The 22562-nt window shown below is 45.3% G+C and overlaps 2 protein-coding genes across 2 annotated transcripts in view; one reads left to right on the top strand and one right to left on the bottom strand.

Annotated features, from left to right (window-relative positions):
- The first annotated feature begins 1744 nt into the window (after positions 1-1744).
- Positions 1745-21069, top strand: dnase1 (deoxyribonuclease I). The gene is made up of 8 exons (XM_071391126.1): positions 1745-1900; positions 7864-7952; positions 8390-8476; positions 9602-9717; positions 13259-13371; positions 17889-18043; positions 18341-18434; positions 20872-21069. Exons 1-8 carry the CDS (start codon positions 1760-1762, stop codon positions 20935-20937), a joined length of 861 nt encoding a protein of 286 aa, XP_071247227.1. The 5' UTR covers positions 1745-1759; the 3' UTR covers positions 20938-21069.
- Positions 21070-21358: 289 nt separating this feature from the next.
- Positions 21359-22562, bottom strand: part of eci1 (enoyl-CoA delta isomerase 1) — a 19419-nt gene continuing 18215 nt past the window's right edge. Inside the window, exon 7 of the mRNA XM_071391121.1 lies at positions 21359-22562. This exon is cut by the window's right edge and continues 87 nt beyond it. Coding sequence (XP_071247222.1) covers positions 22483-22562 — 80 coding nt within the window. The 3' untranslated portion in view covers positions 21359-22482.

Below are 22562 nucleotides of genomic sequence, written 5' to 3'. Positions count from 1 at the left end.
GGTCAGGGCCCCCTGGAGGTCAGGGCCCCTGGAGCTCGGGGCCCCCTGGAGGTCAGGGCCCCCTGGAGGTCAGGGCCCCTGGAGGTCAGGGCCTCCTGGAGGTCAGGCCCCCTGGAGGTCAGGGCCCCTGGAGGTCAGGGCCTCCTGGAGGTCAGGCCCCCTGGAGGTCAGGGCCCCTAGAGGTCAGGGCCCCTGGGCACTGCCCTACGTGCTCGGTCGGTATTCGGCCATGATTACTACAAGTTTAGATAACTGGTTAGACTAATTTACAACTAGTTAGCTGACAGGGCAAATTGAGGGATTGTCAGTGACTGACATAACAAGAGAAAAACAGTTTGTGCAGAACCACATGGTGAACTGGCACCTTGTGTGTTCTACTATTCTAACTCTCAACAGTACTGTCAGTTGAAACCCAGACCGAGTTCCTAGAGAACTGAGGTCGTTTTGTTGTTGGTAGGGGGCCCCTTAGCGTCCGGGGGCCCTAAGGGACCACTTATGGCGCTTATGCCTCGAGCCAGGCCTGAACCAAGGGCTAGGGACAAGGGTGAAGGGTAGGGAGTGATTTGGCACCAGCTAGAATCTCCTTGAATTGTGACATGGAGAGATGTTACTGGGTTAATTTGTCAGTAGCGGGAAAACTAAAGTTCTCTCCACAGATAGAACGAGGAGAACACAGCTGCCTGGATATCAGTCTGTTTCAATGTATCTTTAAATTGTTCCTATAACCTCTGACCTCTAACCCCTTAAACTCTGACCCCCAGGATGCGTGTGGGCAGTGCATTAGGGCTGTTCCTATTGGCCCTGGTGAAGTTTACCTCTTACCTCTAATCCCTGACCTCCAGGATGTGTGTGGCCTGTAATATCTGACCTCTAATCCCTGACCTCCAGGATGTGTGTGGCCTGTAATATCTGACCTCTAACCCCAGACCTCTAATCCCTGACCTCCAGGATGCGTGTGGCCTGTAATATCTGACCTCTAACCCCTGACCTCTAACCCCAGACCTCTAATCCCTGACCTCCAGGATGTGTGTGGCCTGTAATATCTGACCTCTAATCCCTGACCTCCAGGATGTGTGTGGCCTGTAATATCTGACCTCTAATCCCTGACCTCCAGGATGTGTGTGGCCTGTAATATCTGACCTCTAATCCCTGACCTCCAGGATGTGTGTGGCCTGTAATATCTGACCTCTAATCCCTGACCTCCAGAATGTGTGTGGCCTGTAATATCTGACCTCTAATCCCTGACCTCCAGAATGTGTGTGGCCTGTAATATCTGACCTCTAATCCCTGACCTCCAGAATGTGTGTGGCCTGTAATATCTGACCTCTAATCCCTGACCTCCAGGATGTGTGTGGCCTGTAATATCTGACCTCTAATCCCTGACCTCCAGGATGTGTGTGGCCTGTAATATCTGACCTCTAATACCTGACCTCCAGGATGTGTGTGGCCTGTAATATCTGACCTCTAATCCCTGACCTCCAGGATGTGTGTGGCCTGTAATATCTGACCTCTAATCCCTGACCTCCAGGATGTGTGTGGCCTGTAATATCTGACCTCTAATCCCTGACATCCAGGATGTGTGTGGCCTGTAATATCTGACCTCTAACCCCTGACCTCCAGGATGTGTGTGGCCTGTAATATCTGACCTCTAACCCCTGACCTCCAGGATGTGTGTGGCCTGTAATATCTGACCTCTAATCTCTGACCTCCAGGATGTGTGTGGCCTGTAATATCTGACCTCTAATCCCTGACCTCCAGAATGCGTGTAGCCTGTCTGTTAGTGCTGTTCCTATTGACCCTGGTGCAGCTGGGAGGCTGTCTGCTGCTAGGAGCCTTCAACATCAAGACATTCGGAGACAAGAAGTCCTCCAACTCAACCCTCATGGACATCATCACTCAGGTAGAGCTTTATCTCATAACATCATAATGTAACGCTTTATCACTGCACCTATCCGGTGTGTGACAATAAAACATACATATATTTTTAAAGCTTTATCTCATAACATGAAATGGTCTTTGAAACTATGTCTCATAACATCATAGTCTATAACATATCTCATAGCATCATAGTTGTCGTGTCTTTGCTATCGTTAAATTGAAGACTTATAGTTTTTATCAAAGATTCCTGTAATTAGGGATTACGCGATCACTTGAGTAATAACGTAACTAATTAACTATGAATTCGAGGGCACCAGGGAAAGTTATTAGATTACAAAGTTATAATTTCCCAATATAACCTTTCAGATATTTTCATATCTGATCAATAGTCCTCTAATTAATAATTTATTTACTTTACCTCACGTTAGTCTCATTCCAAACGTCGTAAATTGTTGATTATCTGCACGAACCCAGTCTTCACTATGAGTCATCCATACATCAATTGTCTTAAATCATTTATTTATTACTAACTAATTAATTCACAGAAATGCATAAACAAACAAACAAACTTAAAAATAGTTACATGAAATGATGGGAGAAATATGCCCTAGTGGGCTGAACCGGCATTGCGGCTTGTTAGACAAAGGGAAAGTTGCGTTCGACTAAGAATTCACTACAGAGTCCATAATTATAACAATTGACATGCTAATCCTTACACATGAACGCTCACTCATTCGGGAACAATTGCAATCAATATATATATAGTTACGCTCGGTGTGTGTCGTCTTGATCGTTGGAGAGAAGTTCGTTTTGGTTGGAGTTCCTTCTGTCTCGGTTATTGTGGATAGTTCAGAGTGACATTCGTTATAGAATGGATGTTTCGGCGGTTGTCTTTCTTCGCGTTCAATGATACCGAATTCCTAGCTGCAGACTAGTAGTCAATATCAAAACTTGTTATTATTCGTTTAAGAGTTTAACCACGTGGTATAGTTAAAGATTCAGCAATGTTACCTTAACCTTCGTTCTCCCCATGGAGAGAAAACATGGTCTAATGGTAATTTCTCAGAGTCGACTTTTATTCAGATAGCAGGAAGGGGCTGTCCTTGGACATCTGACCCAACTGGCTCAGGGGCGGGTCCTCGGGTTTAGTTCAAATCAAAAAGGGATTTGTATTTTCTTAATTAAACAGTCCAAAATCATATTACACAATTATACAAACAGTATCATACTCACTCATTCATTTTATACAACAAACAGATGTAAACCTCATATCTGAGGTTATTATATAAACAGCGGTATGGTAATGTAGTCCCACAGTCTCTCATGAGTTTCCCACGTGGTGGCCAATGGGCATGTTAATAGCTGGACCCTCCACCGATCTTTTATACTTTTGCAGGAACATGAAATATGTTCGTACCTCAAGTTCTGTGAGGTGGGAGAAAATTCCTTTGTCCTGAAAGTTTACCCTCTCTCTTAATACTGTTTGGCCATGAGGAGATTCTCAGGAATTTACGACGTCTCTGTGATCACCGCATGGGTTGTGGTGGAAAGGGAGAGGCAGGGAGAGGGGGATGGGGTTTGCAATACCCAAGCAGGCAACATCATGACATAGTCTATAACATATCTCATAACATCATACTCTATAACATATCTCATAGCATCATAGTCTATAACATATCTCATAGCATCATAGTCTATAACATATCTCATAGCATCATAGTCTATAACATATCTCATAGCATCATAGTCTATAACATATCTCATAGCATCATAGTCTATAACATATCTCATAGCATCATACTCTATAACATGTCTCATAGCATCATAGTCTATAACATATCTCATAGCATCATAGTCTATAACATATCTCATAGCATCATAGTCTATAACATATCTCATAGCATCATAGTCTATAACATATCTCATAGCATCATAGTCTATAACATATCTCATAGCATCATAGTCTATAACATATCTCATAGCATCATAGTCTATAACATATCTCATAGCATCATAGTCTATAACATATCTCATAGCATCATAGTCTATAACATATCTCATAGCATCATAGTTGTCGTGTCTTTGCTATCGTTAAATTGAAGACTTATAGTTTTTATCAAAGATTCCTGTAATTAGGGATTACGCGATCACTTGAGTAATAACGTAACTAATTAACTATGAATTCGAGGGCACCAGGGAAAGTTATTAGATTACAAAGTTATAATTTCCCAATATAACCTTTCAGATATTTTCATATCTGATAAATAGTCCTCTAATTAATAATTTATTTACTTTACCTCACGTTAGTCTCATTCCAAACGTCGTAAATTGTTGATTATCTGCACGAACCCAGTCTTCACTATGAGTCATCCATACATCAATTGTCTTAAATCATTTATTTATTACTAACTAATTAATTCACAGAAATGCATAAACAAACAAACAAACTTAAAAATAGTTACATGAAATGATGGGAGAAATATGCCCTAGTGGGCTGAACCGGCATTGCGGCTTGTTAGACAAAGGGAAAGTTGCGTTCGACTAAGAATTCACTACAGAGTCCATAATTATAACAATTGACATGCTAATCCTTACACATGAACGCTCACTCATTCGGGAACAATTGCAATCAATATATATATAGTTACGCTCGGTGTGTGTCGTCTTGATCGTTGGAGAGAAGTTCGTTTTGGTTGGAGTTCCTTCTGTCTCGGTTATTGTGGATAGTTCAGAGTGACATTCGTTATAGGATGGATGTTTCGGCGGTTGTCTTTCTTCGCGTTCAATGATACCGAATTCCTAGCTGCAGACTAGTAGTCAATATCAAAACTTGTTATTATTCGTTTAAGAGTTTAACCACGTGGTATAGTTAAAGATTCAGCAATGTTACCTTAACCTTCGTTCTCCCCATGGAGAGAAAACATGGTCTAATGGTAATTTCTCAGAGTCGACTTTTATTCAGATAGCAGGAAGGGGCTGTCCTTGGACGTCTGACCCAACTGGCTCAGGGGCGGGTCCTCGGGTTTAGTTCAAATCAAAAAGGGATTTGTATTTTCTTAATTAAACAGTCCAAAATCATATTACACAATTATACAAACAGTATCATACTCACTCATTCATTTTATACAACAAACAGATGTAAACCTCATATCTGAGGTTATTATATAAACAGCGGTATGGTAATGTAGTCCCACAGTCTCTCATGAGTTTCCCACGTGGTGGCCAATGGGCATGTTAATAGCTGGACCCTCCACCGATCTTTTATACTTTTGCAGGAACATGAAATATGTTCGTACCTCAAGTTCTGTGAGGTGGGAGAAAATTCCTTTGTCCTGAAAGTTTACCCTCTCTCTTAATACTGTTTGGCCATGAGGAGATTCTCAGGAATTTACGACGTCTCTGTGATCACCGCATGGGTTGTGGTGGAAAGGGAGAGGCAGGGAGAGGGGGATGGGGTTTGCAATACCCAAGCAGGCAACATCATGACATAGTCTATAACATATCTCATAACATCATACTCTATAACATATCTCATAGCATCATAGTCTATAACATATCTCATAGCATCATAGTCTATAACATATCTCATAGCATCATAGTCTATAACATATCTCATAGCATCATAGTCTATAACATATCTCATAGCATCATAGTCTATAACATGTCTCATAGCATCATAGTCTATAACATATCTCATAGCATCATAGTCTATAACATATCTCATAGCATCATAGTCTATAACATATCTCATAGCATCATAGTCTATAACATATCTCATAACATCATACTCTATAACATATCTCATAGCATCATAGTCTATAACATATCTCATAGCATCATAGTTGTCGTGTCTTTGCTATCGTTAAATTGAAGACTTATAGTTTTTATCAAAGATTCCTGTAATTAGGGATTACGCGATCACTTGAGTAATAACGTAACTAATTAACTATGAATTCGAGGGCACCAGGGAAAGTTATTAGATTACAAAGTTATAATTTCCCAATATAACCTTTCAGATATTTTCATATCTGATCAATAGTCCTCTAATTAATAATTTATTTACTTTACCTCACGTTAGTCTCATTCCAAACGTCGTAAATTGTTGATTATCTGCACGAACCCAGTCTTCACTATGAGTCATCCATACATCAATTGTCTTAAATCATTTATTTATTACTAACTAATTAATTCACAGAAATGCATAAACAAACAAACAAACTTAAAAATAGTTACATGAAATGATGGGAGAAATATGCCCTAGTGGGCTGAACCGGCATTGCGGCTTGTTAGACAAAGGGAAAGTTGCGTTCGACTAAGAATTCACTACAGAGTCCATAATTATAACAATTGACATGCTAATCCTTACACATGAACGCTCACTCATTCGGGAACAATTGCAATCAATATATATATAGTTACGCTCGGTGTGTGTCGTCTTGATCGTTGGAGAGAAGTTCGTTTTGGTTGGAGTTCCTTCTGTCTCGGTTATTGTGGATAGTTCAGAGTGACATTCGTTATAGGATGGATGTTTCGGCGGTTGTCTTTCTTCGCGTTCAATGATACCGAATTCCTAGCTGCAGACTAGTAGTCAATATCAAAACTTGTTATTATTCGTTTAAGAGTTTAACCACGTGGTATAGTTAAAGATTCAGCAATGTTACCTTAACCTTCGTTCTCCCCATGGAGAGAAAACATGGTCTAATGGTAATTTCTCAGAGTCGACTTTTATTCAGATAGCAGGAAGGGGCTGTCCTTGGACGTCTGACCCAACTGGCTCAGGGGCGGGTCCTCGGGTTTAGTTCAAATCAAAAAGGGATTTGTATTTTCTTAATTAAACAGTCCAAAATCATATTACACAATTATACAAACAGTATCATACTCACTCATTCATTTTATACAACAAACAGATGTAAACCTCATATCTGAGGTTATTATATAAACAGCGGTATGGTAATGTAGTCCCACAGTCTCTCATGAGTTTCCCACGTGGTGGCCAATGGGCATGTTAATAGCTGGACCCTCCACCGATCTTTTATACTTTTGCAGGAACATGAAATATGTTCGTACCTCAAGTTCTGTGAGGTGGGAGAAAATTCCTTTGTCCTGAAAGTTTACCCTCTCTCTTAATACTGTTTGGCCATGAGGAGATTCTCAGGAATTTACGACGTCTCTGTGATCACCGCATGGGTTGTGGTGGAAAGGGAGAGGCAGGGAGAGGGGGATGGGGTTTGCAATACCCAAGCAGGCAACATCATGACATAGTCTATAACATATCTCATAGCATCATAGTCTATAACATATCTCATAGCATCATAGTCTATAACATATCTCATAACATCATAGTCTATAACATATCTCATAGCATCATACTCTATAACTCATAACATCAGATGGTCTTATTAAACACAAGTCCTGGGCCTCATCCTGGGTCTCGTCCTGGGCCTCGTCCTGGGCCTCGTCCTGAGCCTCGTCCTGGGCCTCGTCCTGAGCCTCGTCCTGGGCCTCGTCCTGGGCCTCGTCTTGAGCCTCGTCCTGGGCCTCATCCTGAGCCTCGTCCTTGGCCTCGTCCTGGGCCTCGTCCTGGGCCTCGTCCTGGGCCTCATCCTGAGCCTCGTCCTTGGCCTCGTCCTGGGCCTCGTCCTGGGCCTCGTCTTGAGCCTCGTCCTGGGCCTCGTCCTGGGCCTCGTCTTGAGCCTCGTCCTGGGCCTCGTCCTGGGCCTCGTCCTGGGCCTCATCCTGAGCCTCGTCCTTGGCCTCGTCCTTGGCCTCGTCCTGGGCCTCGTCCTGGGCCTCTTCCTTGGCCTCGTCCTTGGCCTCGTCCTGGGCCTCGTCCTGAGCCTCGTCCTTGGCCTAGTCCTGGGCCTAGTCCTGGGACTAAAAGTGTTTGTAGATTCTCCATTGGAAAATACTTCTTAGTTCAAGACTAGGCTGTGTCCGGGATCCTTAATTGTTATTCATTTATATTATGATTTTTTTATGTATTAGATAGTGCACCGTTATGATATCGTGTTGATCCAGGAAGTGAGAGACACTGACCTATCAGCAACCAACAAACTGATGCAGCACGTCAACAAGTAAGACCAATCACAGCCCTGAAACAATATTACATCCACTGACCAATGACAGCCCCTCTGATATAAAGACTTTGTAATGTGTGTTGTCTAATAACTATATAATGATATTGTAATGTTTGTTGTTTAATAACTATATAATGATATTGTAATGTGTGTTGTTTAATAACTATATAATGATATTGTAATGTGTGTTGTCTAATAACTATATAATGATATTGTAATGTGTGTTGTTTAATAACTATATAATGATATTGTAATGTGGGTTGTCTAATAACTATATAATGATATTGTAATGTGTGTTGTCTAATAACTATATAATTTACATTTACATTTAAGTCATTTAGCAGACGTTCTTATCCAGAGCGACTTACAAATTGGAAAGTTCATACATATTCATTCAATAATGATATTGTAATGTATGTTTTGTTTGTTGTCAGAGGCTTATCTCCCTATAGGTACCGTCACATTGTCAGTGAGGAACTAGGTCGCAGTACCTACACAGAGAGATACCTCTACCTGTACAGGTAATATACAGAGAAAAACCCCTACCTACACAGGTAATATACAGAGAGATACCTCTACCTATACAGGTAATATACAAAGAGATACCTCTACCTATACAGGTAATATACAGAGAGATACCTCTACCTATACAGGTAATATACAGAGAGAAACCCCTACCTATACAGGTAATATACAGAGAGATACCTCTACCTGTACAGGTACAATAGAGAGAGATACCTCTACCTATACAGGTAATATACAAAGAGATACCTCTACCTATACAGGTAATATACAGAGAGATACCTCTACCTGTACAGGCACAATACAGAGAGATACCTCTACCTATACAGGTAATATACAGAGAGATACCTCTACCTGTGCAGGTACAATACAGAGAGATACCTCTACCTATACAGGTAATATACAGAGAGATACCTCTACCTGTACAGGTAATATACAGAGAGATACCTCTACCTGTACAGGTAATATACAGAGCGATACCTCTATCTGTACAGGTTCTGTTCTGCTCTGTTCTGCTCGGTACTGTGCCGTTCTGTGCTGCACTAAACACTGAACCCGTCTCCTAAAGCGTGTTTGTCCTGCTATATGATAGAGAGGAGACGGTCTCTGTGCTGCACTAAACACTGAACCTGTCTGCTAAAGCGTGTGTTTGTCCTGTTATATGATAGAGAGGAGACTGTCTCTGTGCTGCACTAAACACTGAACCCGTCTCCTAAAGCGTGTGTTTGTCCTGTTATATGATAGAGAGGAGACGGTCTCTGTGCTGCACTAAACACTGAACCCGTCTCCTAAAGCGTGTGTTTGTCCTGCTATATGATAGAGAGGAGACGGTCTCTGTGCTGCACTAAACACTGACCCCGTTTCCTAAAGCGTGTGTTTGTCCTGCTATATGATAGAGAGGAGACTGTCTCTGTGCTGCACTAAACACTGAACCCGTCTCCTAAAGCGTGTGTTTGTCCTGCTATATGATAGAGAGGAGACGGTCTCTGTGCTGCACTAAACACTGACCCCGTCTCCTAAAGCGTGTGTTTGTCCTGCTATATGATAGAGAGGAGACGGTCTCTGTGCTGCACTAAACACTGAACCTGTCTCCTAAAGCGTGTGTTTGTCCTGTTATATGATAGAGAGGAGACGGTCTCTGTGGCTAAGAACTACACGTACGATGACGGCTGTGAGCCCTGCGGTACAGATACCTTCATCAGAGAACCCTTCATTGTCATGTTCTCCTCGAACTACACAGGTAGAAAGTGGGGGGGGGGGGGTGATGGGGAGAGGTGGGAGGGGGAGGGAGATGGTGATGGAGGAGAGAGCGGGGAGGGAGATGGTGATGGGGGAGAGATCAGGCAAGTTTTCAAGATATTAGACTTTCAAGAAGCAAAGTGTCATGAAGCATTTTGCATCATACAGCTGCACCATCGAGAGCATCCTGACCGGTTGCATCACCGCCTGGCATGGCGCTACAGAGGGTAGTGCGTACGGCCCAGTACATCACTGGGGCCAAGCTTCCTGCCATCCAGGACCTATATACTAGGCAGTGTCAGAGGAAGGCCCAAAAAATTGTCAGACTCCAGTCACTCAAGTCATAGACTTTTTTCTCTGCTACCGCATTGAAAACAGTACCGGAGCGCCAAGTCTAGGTCCAAAAGGCTCCCTAACAGCTTCTATCCCCAAGCCATAAGACCGCTAAACAATTAATCAAATGGCCACCCGGACTATTTACATCAGGTTTTTTTTAGGTGCCTTTTGGCAAACTCCAAGTGGGATGTCATTTGCTTTTTACTGAGGAGTGGCTTTCATCTGGCTACTCTAACATAAAGGCCTGATTGGTGGAGTGCTGTCAGAGTGACCATCAGGTTGTTGGTCACCTCGCTGACCAAGGTTCTTCTCCCCCGAATGCTCGGTTTGGCCGGGTGACCAGCTCCAGGAAGTGTTTTGGTGGATCCAAACTTCTTTCAATTGAATGATGGAGGCCACTGTGTTCTTGGGGACCTTCAATGCTGCAGAAATGTTTTGGTACCCTTCTCTAGATCTGTGCCTTGACACAATCCTGTCTCAGAGCTCTACGGACAATTCCTTCTACCTCATGGCTTGGTTTTTGCTCTGACATGCACTGTCAAGTGTGGGACCTTATATAGACAGGTGTGTGCATTTCCAAATTGTGTCCAATCAATTGAATTGGCCACAGGTGCTCCAATCAAGTTGTAGAAACATCTCAAGGATGATCAATGGAAACAGGATGCACCTGAGCTCAATTTCAAGTCTTATAGCAAAGGATCTGAATACTTATGCAAATATATATTTTTTGTCAATTTATTTTTAAATGGTCAAAAATGTATACAAACCTGTTTTTGCTTAGTCAGTATGGGGTGCTGTGTGTAGATTGATGATGATTTCAAAAAAATGTTTAATCAATTTTAGAATAAGACTGTAACGTAACAACATTTTGGAAAAAGTCAAGGGGTCTTAATACTTTCCGAATGCACTGTATGTTACAAATTACAATTTGTATTATATGTTACGAATTTGCTAAATGTACAATATGTTGCTCATTTGCAAAACGTACAATATGTTACGAATCTGCAAAATGTATGATATGTTACGAATTATAGCTAGGTGGCTAACGTTACACCTGCCACCATCGTTACGCACACCTGCCACCATCGTTACGCGCACTTGCGCTTCATGAGACACACCTGGACTTCATCACCTTCCTGATTACCTTCCCTATATACAGTTGAAGTCGGAAGTTTACATACACCTTAGCCAAATACAATTCCTGACATTTAATCCTAGTAAAAATTCCCTGTCTTAGGTCAGTTAGGATCACCACTTTATTTTAAGAATGTGAAATGTCAGAATAATAGTAGAGAGAATTCCTCCCTCCCTGCCCACCTCACTGCCTCCCTCCCTCTCTCCCTCCCTCCCTCCCTGCCTCCCCACTGCCCTACTCCCTCTCTCCCTCCCTCCCCACCTCCCCCCTCCCTGCCTCTCTCCCTCCCTCCCCACCTCCCTCCCTCCCTGCCTCCCTCCCTCCCTGCCCACCTCACTGCCTCCCTCCCTCTCTCCCTCCCTCCCTCCCTGCCTCCCCACTGCCTTCCTCCCTCTCTCCCTCCCTCCCCACCTCCCTCCCTCCCTGCCTCTCTCCCTCCCTCCCCACCTCCCTCCCTCCCTGCCTCCCTGCCCACCTCACTGCCTCCCTCCCTCTCTCCCTCCCTCCCTCCCCCTCCCTGCCTCTCTCCCTCCCTCCCCACCTCCCTCCCTCCCTGCCTCCCCCCTCCCTCCCTCCCTCTCTCCCTCCCTCCCCACCTCCCTCCCTCCCTGCCTCCCCCCTCCCTCCCTCCCTCTCTCCCTCCCTCCCCACCTCCCTCCCTCCCTGCCTCCCCCCTCCCTCCCTCCCTCTCTCCCTCCCTCCCCACCTCCCTCCCTCTCTCCCTCCCTCCCCACCTCCCTCCCTCCCTGCCTCCCCCCTCCCTCCCTCCCTCTCTCCCTCCCTCCCCATCTCCCTCCCTCCCCCCTCCCTCCCTCCCTCCCTCTCTCCCTCCCTCCCCACCTCCCTCCCTCCCTGCCTCCCCCCTCCCTCCCTCCCTCTCTCCCTCCCTCCCCCCCTCCCTCCCTCCCTCTCTCCCTCCCTCCCCACCTCCCTCTCTCCCTCCCTCCCCACCTCCCTCCCTCCCTGCCTCCCCCCTCCCTCCCTCCCTCTCTCCCTCCCTCCCCCCTCCCTCCCTCCCTCTCTCCCTCCCTCCCCACCTCCCTCCCTCTCTCCCTCCCTCCCCACCTCCCTCCCTCCCTGCCTCCCCCCTCCCTCCCTCCCTCTCTCCCTCCCTCCCCATCTCCCTCCCTCCCCCCTCCCTCCCTCCCTCTCTCCCTCCCTCCCCACCTCCCTCCCTCCCTGCCTCCCCCCTCCCTCCCTCCCTCTCTCCCTCCCTCCCCCCCTCCCTCCCTCCCTCTCTCCCTCCCTCCCCACCTCCCTCTCTCCCTCCCTCCCTCCCTCTCTCCCTCCCTCCCCGCCTCCCTGCCTCCCCCCTCCCTCCCTGCCTCCCCCCTCCCTCCCTCCCTCTCTCCCTCCCTCCCCACCTCCCTCCCTCCCTGCCTCCCCCCTCCCTCCCTCCCTCTCTCCCTCCCTCCCCACCTCCCTCCCTCCCTGCCTCCCCCCTCCCTCCCTCCCTCTCTCCCTCCCTCCCCACCTCCCTCCCTCCCTGCCTCCCCCCTCCCTCCCTCCCTCCCTCCCTCCCTCCCTCCCTCCCTGCCTCCCCCCTCCCTCCCTCCCTCTCTCCCCCCCTCCCTCCCTCCCTCTCTCCCTCCCTCCCCACCTCCCTCTCTCCCTCCCTCCCTCCCTCTCTCCCTCCCTCCCCACTCTCTCCCTCCCTCCCCATCTCCCTCCCTCCCCCCTCCCTCCCTCCCTCTCTCCCTCCCTCCCCACCTCCCTCCCTCCCTGCCTCCCCCCTCCCTCCCTCCCTCTCTCCCTCCCTCCCCCCTCCCTCCCTCCCTCTCTCCCTCCCTCCCCACCTCCCTCTCTCCCTCCCTCCCTCCCTCTCTCCCTCCCTCCCCGCCTCCCTGCCTCCCCCCTCCCTCCCTCCCTCCCCCCTCCCTCCCTCCCTCTCTCCCTCCCTCCCCACCTCCCTCCCTCCCTGCCTCCCCCCTCCCTCCCTCCCTCTCTCCCTCCCTCCCCACCTCCCTGCCTCCCTGCCTCCCCCCTCCCTCCCTCCCTCCCTCCCTCTCTCCCTCCCTCCCTCCCCACCTCTCTCCCTCCCTCCCTCCCTCCCTCCCACCCTCTCTTCTAGCTGTGAGGAACTTTGTTTTGATACCTCAACACACGTCTCCAGACTCGGCAGTGAAGGAGGTTGACGCTCTGTACGATGTGGCCACTGATGTCAGAGCTCGCTGGAACACCAATGTGACTATACAACACAGACACACAGACACACACACACAGACACAGGCACAAACACACACACACAGGCACACACACACACTCCTCCTCTGTAGTAGTTCTGCTAGGGGACTTCAATACTGGCTTTTATTTGATTTTCTCTCTATGGACTCTACACACACACACACACACACTGACACACACACACTGACACACACACACACTGACACACACACTGACACATGTACAGTGGGGAGAACAAGTATTTGATACACTGCCGATTTTGCAGGTTTTCCTACTTATAAAGCATGTAGAGGTCTGTAATTTTTATCATAGGTACACTTCAACTGTGAGAGACGGAATCTAAAACAAAAATTCAGAAAATCACATTGTATGATTTTTAAGTAATTAATTTGCATTTTATTGCATGACATAAGTATTTGATCACCTACCAACCAGTAAGAATTCCAGCTCTCAGAGACCTGTTCGTTTTTCTTTAAGAAGCCCTCCTGTTCTCCACTCATTACCTGTATTAACTGTACCTGTTTGAACTCGTTACCTGTATAAAAAGACACCTGTCCACACACTCAATCAAACAGACTCCAACCTCTCCACAATGGCCAAGACCAGAGAGCTGTGTAAGGACATCAGGGATAAAATTGTAGACCTGCACAAGGCTGGGATGGGCTACAGGACAATAGGCAAGCAGCTTGGTGAGAAGGCAACAACTGTTGGCGCAATTATTAGAAAATGGAAGAAGTTCAAGATGACGGTCAATCACCCTCGGTCTGGGGCTCCATGCAAGATCTCACCTCGTGGGACATCAATGATCATGAGGAAGGTGAGGGATCAGCCCAGAACTACACGGCAGGACCTGGTCAATGACCTGAAGAGAGCTGGGACCACAGTCTCAAAGAAAACCATTAGTAACACACTACGCCGTCATGGATTAAAATCCTGCAGCGCACGCAATGTCCCCCTGATCAAGCCAGCGCATGTCCAGGCCCGTCTGAAGTTTGCCAATGACCATCTGGATGATCCAGAGGAGGAATGGGAGAAGGTCACGTGGTCTGATGAGACAAAAATAGAGCTTTTTGGTCTAAACTCCACTCGCCGTGTTTGGAGGAAGAAGAAGGATGAGTACAACCCCAAGAACATCATCCCAACCGTGAAGCATGGCGGTGGAAACATCATTCTTTGGGGATGCTTTTCTGCAAAGGGGACAGGACGACTGCACCGTATTGAGGGGAGGATGGATGGGGCCATGTATCGCGAGATCTTGGCCAACAACCTCCTTCCCTCAGTAAGAGCATTGAAGATGGGTCGTGGCTGGGTCTTCCAGCATGACAACGACCCGAAACACACAGCCAGGGCAACTAAGGAGTGGCTCCGTAAGAAGCATCTCAAGGTCCTGGAGTGGCCTAGCCAGTCTCCAGACCTGAACCCAATAGAAAATCTTTGGAGGGAGCTGAAAGTCCGTATTGCCCAGCGACAGCCCCGAAACCTGAAGGACCTGGAGAAGGTCTGTATGGAGGAGTGGGCCAAAATCCCTGCTGCAGTGTGTGCAAACCTGGTCAAGAACTACAGGAAACGTATGATCTCTGTAATTGCAAACAAAGGTTTCTGTACCAATTATTAAGTTCTGCTTTTCTGATGTATCAAATACTTATGTCATGCAATAAAATGCAAATTAATTACTTAAAAATCATACAATGTGATTTTCTGGATTTTTGTTTTAGATTCCGTCTCTCACAGTTGAAGTGTACCTATGGTAAAAATTACAGACCTCGACATGCTTTGTAAGTAGGAAAACCTGCAAAATCGGCAGTGTATCAAATACTTGTTCTCCCCACTGTATACTGACTCCACACACACACAGACATATAATCATAATTTACACTGAGTGTACAAAACATTAAGAACACCTTCCTACTATTGAGTTATGGAGTTTAAATGTGTTCCATGTTGAGTTATGGAGTTTAAATGTGTTCCATGTTGAGTTATGGAGTTTAAATGTGTTCCATGTTGAGTTATGGAGTTTAAATGTGTTCCATGTTGAGTTATGGAGTTTAAATGTGTTCCATGTTGAGTTATGGAGTTTAAATGTATTCCATGTTGAGTTATGGAGTTTAAATGTATTCCATGTTGAGTTATGGAGTTTAAATGTATTCCATGTTGAGTTATGGAGTTTAAATGTGTTCCATGTTGAGTTATGGAGTTTAAATGTATTCCATGTTGAGTTATGGAGTTTAAATGTATTCCATGTTGAGTTATGGAGTTTAAATGTATTCCATGTTGAGTTATGGAGTTTAAATGTGTTCCATGTTGAGTTATGGAGTTTAAATGTGTTCCATGTTGAGTTTGAATCCCAATATTACACTTTATATTCATCACAGAAGACTGAAATAAGACCAGATTTCCATCGTTAAAAATTATGCATCTTTATTCATTATGAAAAAATATTAATAAATAAATCAAATATGACTGTATTTAATCATATTAATATTATTATTACTACCCATGAGGCCACAGAGGGAGATGTTGGTCTTTGACTGCAGGAAAGAGCTTTCCCTGTCTCCACCTCTTCATCGACACTGATTGAAGTAGATTTAACTAAGTGACATCAATAAGGGATCATAGCTTTAACCCGGATTCACCTGGTCAGTCTGTCATGGAAATGTATCCTACAATCACTGCTGCTACTTTTGTTTATCATATATCCTGATGTCACCTCACCCCCTTTACATACAGTATCTAACTTTATCACTCCAGTATCCCTGCGCATTGTAAATATGGTATTGGAACTGACCCTGTATATATACTGTACACTGAACAAAAATATAAACACAAAATGGAACAATTTCAACGATTCTAATGAGTTAGAGTTCATTTAAGGAAATCAGAAATATGAACGCAACATGTAAAGTGTTGGTCCCGTGTTTCATGAGCTGAAATAAAAGATCCCCTGAAATGTTCCATTCGCACAAAAAGCTTATTTCTCTCAAATGCACAAATGTGTTTCCATCCCTGTCAGTGAGCATTTCTCCTTTGTCAAGATAATCCATCCGCCTGACAGGTGTGGCATATCAAGAAACTGATTAAACAGCATGATCATTACACCTTGTGCTGGGAACATTAAAAGGCCACTCTAAAATGTGCATTTGAGAGTTTTGTCACACAATTCCACAGATGTCTCAAGTTTTGAGAGACCGTGCAATTGGCATGCTGGCTGCAGGAATGTCCACCAGAAATGTTGCCAGATAATTCAATTTGAATTTCTCTACCATAAGCCCCCTCCAACGCCGTTTTAGACATTGGAGGAGTACGTCCAACCGGCCGCAAAAAAACGCAGACCACGTGTAACCACACCAGCCAAGGACCTCCACATCCGGCTTCTTCACCTGCAGGATCGTCTGAGAGCAGCCACCCGGACAACTGATGTAACTGTGGGTTTGCACAACCCAAAGAATTTCTGCACAAACTGTCAGAAACCGTCTCAGGGAAGCTCATCTGCATTCTTGTCATCCTCACCAGGGTCTTGACCTGACTGCAGTTTGTCGTCGTAACTGATTTCAGTGGGCAAATGCTCACCTTCAATGGCCACTGGCACCCTGGAGAAGTGTGCTCTTCATGGATGAATCCCGGTTTCAACTGTACCGGGCAGATGGCAGACACTGTGTGGGCGAGCGGTTTGCTGATGTCAACGTTGTGAACAGAGTGCCCCATGGTGGTGGTGAGGTTATGGTATGGGGCAGGCATAAGATACGGACAATGAACACAATTGTATTTTATCAATGGCAATTTGAATGCACAGAGATACAGTAATGAGATCCTGAGGCCCATTATCGTGCCATTCATCCACCGCCATCACCTCATGTTTCAGCATAATAATGTACGGCCCCATGTCGCAAGGATCTGTACACAATTCCTGGAGGCTGTAAATGTCCCAGTTCCTCCATGGCCTGAGTACTCACCAGACATGTCACCCATTGAGCATGTTTGGGATGCTCTGGATAGACCTGTACGACAGCGTGTTCCAGTTCCTGCCAATATCCAACAACTTCACACAGCCATTGAAGAGGAGTGGGACAACATTCCACAGGCCACAATCAACACCCTGATCAACTCTATGTGAAGGAGATGTGTCGCCCTGCATGAGGCAAATGATGGTCACACCAGATACTGACTGGTTTTCTGATCCACGCCTCTACCTTTTTTTTTAAGGTATCTGACAAACAGATGCATATCTCTATTCCCAGTCATGTGAAATTCATAGATGAGGAACTAATGAATTTATTTAAATTGACTCATTTCCTTATACGAAATGAAACTCAGTAAAATCTTTGAAATTGTTGCATGTTGGGTTTATATTTTTGTTCAGTGTTGTACTACATTGATATTGATTATTGCATTGTTGGGTTTTAGAGTTTACAAGAGAAAGGCATTTCACTGTTCTTGTGCACATAACATTAAAACATGAAACTTGACTTGCACACAAAGGTTTGATTGATTGATTGATTGATTGATGAATTGATTGTCAGGACATAGTGCTGCTGGGGGACTTCAACGCAGGCTGTCGCTACGTGATTGGATCAGACTGGCAGCGGATACGCCTCTTCACAGACGACAGATACCACTGGCTGATACCTGACCACGCTGACACCACCGTCTCCAACACCGACTGTCCCTACGACAGGTCAGAGACACACATGCACCCACACACACACACACACACACATGCACACATGCACATTTACACACACAATTACAAACACACACATTTACACACACAATTACAAACACACACATTTACACACACACATTTTCAACACGCATACACACCAACTGCCCCCACGACAGGTCAGACCTAGCACACACAGTCACTCAGTCACTCAGTCACACACACTCACTCACTCAGTCACACAGTCACTCACTCACTCACTCACTCACTCACTCACTCGCTCACAGACTAACTGTTGGTCTGGTTGTGAAGGGTGGTGGCCACCACTGAGATGATGAGAGGAGTGATCCCTGGGTCGGCTGAGGTGTTCGACTACATGACACAACTGAAGCTCAGCCACAGCATGGTAACAACTCTTAGCCCTTAAAGGTGGACTCAGCCATATGATGTTGCATGAACCAAGTAAACACAATATCGGGTCAATTTCCACAACTGATAGCATTGAAGTGTGAGGCTAAACTTTCAATATGTTTTATTGTCACATACACCGGACAGGTGCAGTGAAATGTGTTGTTTTACAGGGTCAGCCATAGTAGTATGATAGGTGTTGTTTTACAGGGTCAGCCATAGTAGTATGATAGGTGTTGTTTACAGGGTCAGCCATAGTAGTATGATAGGTGTTGTTTTACAGGGTCAGCCATAGTAGTATGATAGGTGCAGTGTAATGTGTTGTTTTACAGGGTCAGCCATAGTAGTATGATAGGTGTTGTTTTACAGGGTCAGCCATAGTAGTATGATAGGTGTTGTTTACAGGGTCAGCCATAGTAGTATGATAGGTGTTGTTTTACAGGGTCAGCCATAGTAGTATGATAGGTGCAGTGTAATGTGTTGTTTTACAGGGTCAGTCATAGTAGTATGATAGGTGTTGTTTTACAGGGTCAGCCATAGTAGTATGATAGGTGTTGTTTTACAGGGTCAGCCATAGTAGTATGATAGGTGTTGTTTTACAGGGTCAGCCATAGTAGTATGATAGGTGCAGTGTAATGTGTTGTTTTACAGGGTCAGTCATAGTAGTATGATAGGTGTTGTTTTACAGGGTCAGACATAGTAGTATGATAGGTGTTGTTTTACAGGGTCAGCCATAGTAGTATGATCGGTGTTGTTTTACAGGGTCAGCCATAGTAGTATGATAGGTGCAGTGTAATAGAAGACTGAACATTCACCTCAGTCAATAGGAGACTTAACATTCACCTCAGTCAATAGGAGACTTAACATTCACCTCAGTCAATAGGAGACTTAACATTCACCTCAGTCAGAGGACTTAACATTCATCTCAGTCAATAGGAGAATTAACATTCACCTCTGTCAATAGGAGTCTTAACATTCACCTCAGTCAATAGAGGACTGAACATTCACCTCAGTCAATGGGAGACTTAACATTCACCTCAGTCAATGGGAGACTTAACATTCACCTCAGTCAATAGAGGACTTAACATTCACCTCAGTCAACAGGAGACTTAACATTCACCTCAGTCAATAGGAGACTTAACATTCACCTCAGTCAATAGGAGACTGAACATTCACCTCAGTCAATAGGAGACCTAACATTCACCTCAGTCAATAGGAGACTTAACATTCACCTCAGTCAATAGGAGATTGAACATTCACCTCAGTCAATAGGAGACTTAACATTCACCTCAGTCAATAGGAGACTTAACATTCACCTCAGTCAATAGGAGACTGAACATTCACCTCAGTCAATAGGAGACTTAACATTCACCTCAGTCAAGAGGAGACTTAACATTCACCTCAGTCAAGAGGAGACTTAACATTCACCTCAGTCAATAGGAGACTTAACATTCACCTCAGTCAATAGGAGACTTAACATTCACCTCAGTCAAGAGGAGACTTAACATTCACCTCAGTCAATAGGAGACTGAACATTCACCTCAGTCAATAGGAGACTGAACATTCACCTCAGTCAATAGGAGACTGAACATTCACCTCAGTCAATAGGAGACTGAACATTCACCTCAGTCAATAGGAGACTGAACATTCACCTCAGTCAATAGGAGACTTAACATTCACCTCAGTCAATAGGAGACTTAACATTCACCTCAGTCAATAGGAGACTTAACATTCACCTCAGTCAATAGGAGACTTAACATTCACCTCAGTCAATAGAGGACTTAACATTCACCTCAGTCAATAGAGGACTTAACATTCACCTCAGTCAATAGGAGACTTAACATTCACCTCAGTCAATAGGAGACTTAACATTCACCTCAGTCAATAGGAGATTGAACATTCACCTCAGTCAATAGGAGACTGAACATTCACCTCAGTCAATAGAGGACTTAACATTCACCTCAGTCAATAGGAGACTTAACATTCACCTCAGTCAATAGGAGACTTAACATTCACCTCAGTCAATAGGAGACTTAACATTCACCTCAGTCAATAGGAGACTTAACATTCACCTCAGTCAATAGGAGACTTAACATTCACCTCAGTCAATAGGAGACTTAACATTCACCTCAGTCAATAGGAGACTTAACATTCACCTCAGTCAATAGGAGACTGAACATTCACCTCAGTCAATAGGAGACTTAACATTCACCTCAGTCAATAGGAGACTGAACATTCACCTCAGTCAATAGGAGACTTAACATTCACCTCAGTCAATAGGAGACTGAACATTCACCTCAGTCAATAGGAGACAGCTACTTGTATTTGCCTTCTAATCAGGAATGATTTTATTAGCCCATTGTAAATGGTTGTGTTGAGCTAGGTAGAGTAATGGTGTCTTACTGGTACAGCTCTTATCTCTCTCCCCCTCTCAGGCATTGGCTGTCAGCGACCACTACCCTGTTGAGGTGAAGCTGATTGGTCACGCCCCTGCTGCATGAGCCCGCCTCTAGGAAATGTTCACACTCTCAAATTGCACCCTATTCACTTTGTAGTGCACTACTTTGGACCAGAGCCTTCTATAGGGAATAGGGTGCCAGTTGAGTGTCATCACCATGACGTGTTTCAATAAAACTCAGTCAAACTCTGCTCCTGTTATTGATTGTGTCCAACATTCAAGCTGAAACGAGTGCCTTATAAGAGATGGAGGAGCACATATGAATTCTATATTCATTTTGGAGTTTGGTTCTGTAAGCCCCTCAGTCACAGCTCAGACACCAGTGGAATGACGTCCAATCCAACCAGACCTATTAAAACACGCATTGGCTACTGTTTGATCAATTAAAGGACAGGACAGAATTCAGGAAACCCTGCCCTAAACTAGTGACATCAAAGAACATGAAACTCAACACACATTCCATGGAAGGTATTTTAAAGATGTTTACTTGCAAACCAACAGTACAGGAGAAGATCATATGAAAAAACAAACATTATGTTCACAGACAAAAGGCAAGATGACATACTGTACAATCACCTACATCGTAACAGTGCTCTGTGTTTCAGTCCAGACAGTCAAACATTGTGGCAGGGGGAAATAAGGCCGGGGGTGTGTTCATTAGGATCCAAACGGGACAAAACAGGGAGTGAACGACCTCATTTTGTCCAATAAGAAACGCTAGTTTCAAAAAAAACATATATGACAGGGTAGCGTCTCAACTGGCACCCTATTCCCTATATAGTGCACTACTTTTGACCAGAGCCTATAGGGGTAGTGCACTACATAGAGAATTAGAGTGCTATTTGAGATGTAACCAGTGGGTGTCTCTCAATAAGTGAAAGGAGACAAGACTATTGAGACTCACCCCCAGGTTACTGTCACATGTGTGCCTGGGCATCAGAAGACATCCTCTTCAAGGATGGCTGCGTTCCAATAATCTCTCCTTTACTCCTGAAGGGTGCACTCGTTCCCCACAAAAATGTCCTTTCAAATCCGTGAAGGGAAGAGAACAAGTTCACACAGGAGAAAGGAGAGATAATTGGGACGTAGTCCCCCTATTCCCTATATCGTGCACTACTTTTGACCAGGGCCCTAAAGGAGACCGGGGAGCCGTTAGAAGCCCTAAAGGGGACCGGGGAGCCGTTAGAAGCCCTAAAGGGGACCGGGGAGCCGTTAGAAGCCCTAAAGGGGACCGGGGAGCCGTTAGAAGCCCTAAAGGGGACCGGGGAGCCGTTAGAAGCCCTAAAGGGGACCGGGGAGCCGTTAGAAGACCTAAAGGGGACCGGGGAGCCGTTAGAAGACCTAAAGGGGACCGGGGAGCCGTTAGAAGACCTAAAGGGGATCGGGGAGCCGTTAGAAGCCCTAAAGGGGACCGGGGAGACGTTAGAAGCCCTAAAGGGGACCGGGGAGCCGTTAGAAGCCCTAAAGGGGACCGGGGAGCCGCTATAAGCCCTAAAGGGGACCGGGGAGCCGCTATAAGCCCTAAAGGGGACCGGGGAGCCGCTAGAAGAAGCCCTAAAGGGGACCGGGGAGCCGTTCGGGCCCCAGACTAGGCCTTTCTACTCTTGAGCATCTCCAGGTACATGCGAAGGGACTTCTGGATGGAGTCTTTAGTGATGAAGCTCACAA

Source organism: Salvelinus alpinus, chromosome 1 (genome assembly GCF_045679555.1).
Source record: "Salvelinus alpinus chromosome 1, SLU_Salpinus.1, whole genome shotgun sequence".
NCBI classification, from domain to species: domain Eukaryota; kingdom Metazoa; phylum Chordata; class Actinopteri; order Salmoniformes; family Salmonidae; genus Salvelinus; species Salvelinus alpinus.
The sequence above is the reverse complement of the archived record's forward strand: the minus strand, read 5'-3'. Positions and strand labels throughout refer to the sequence as shown.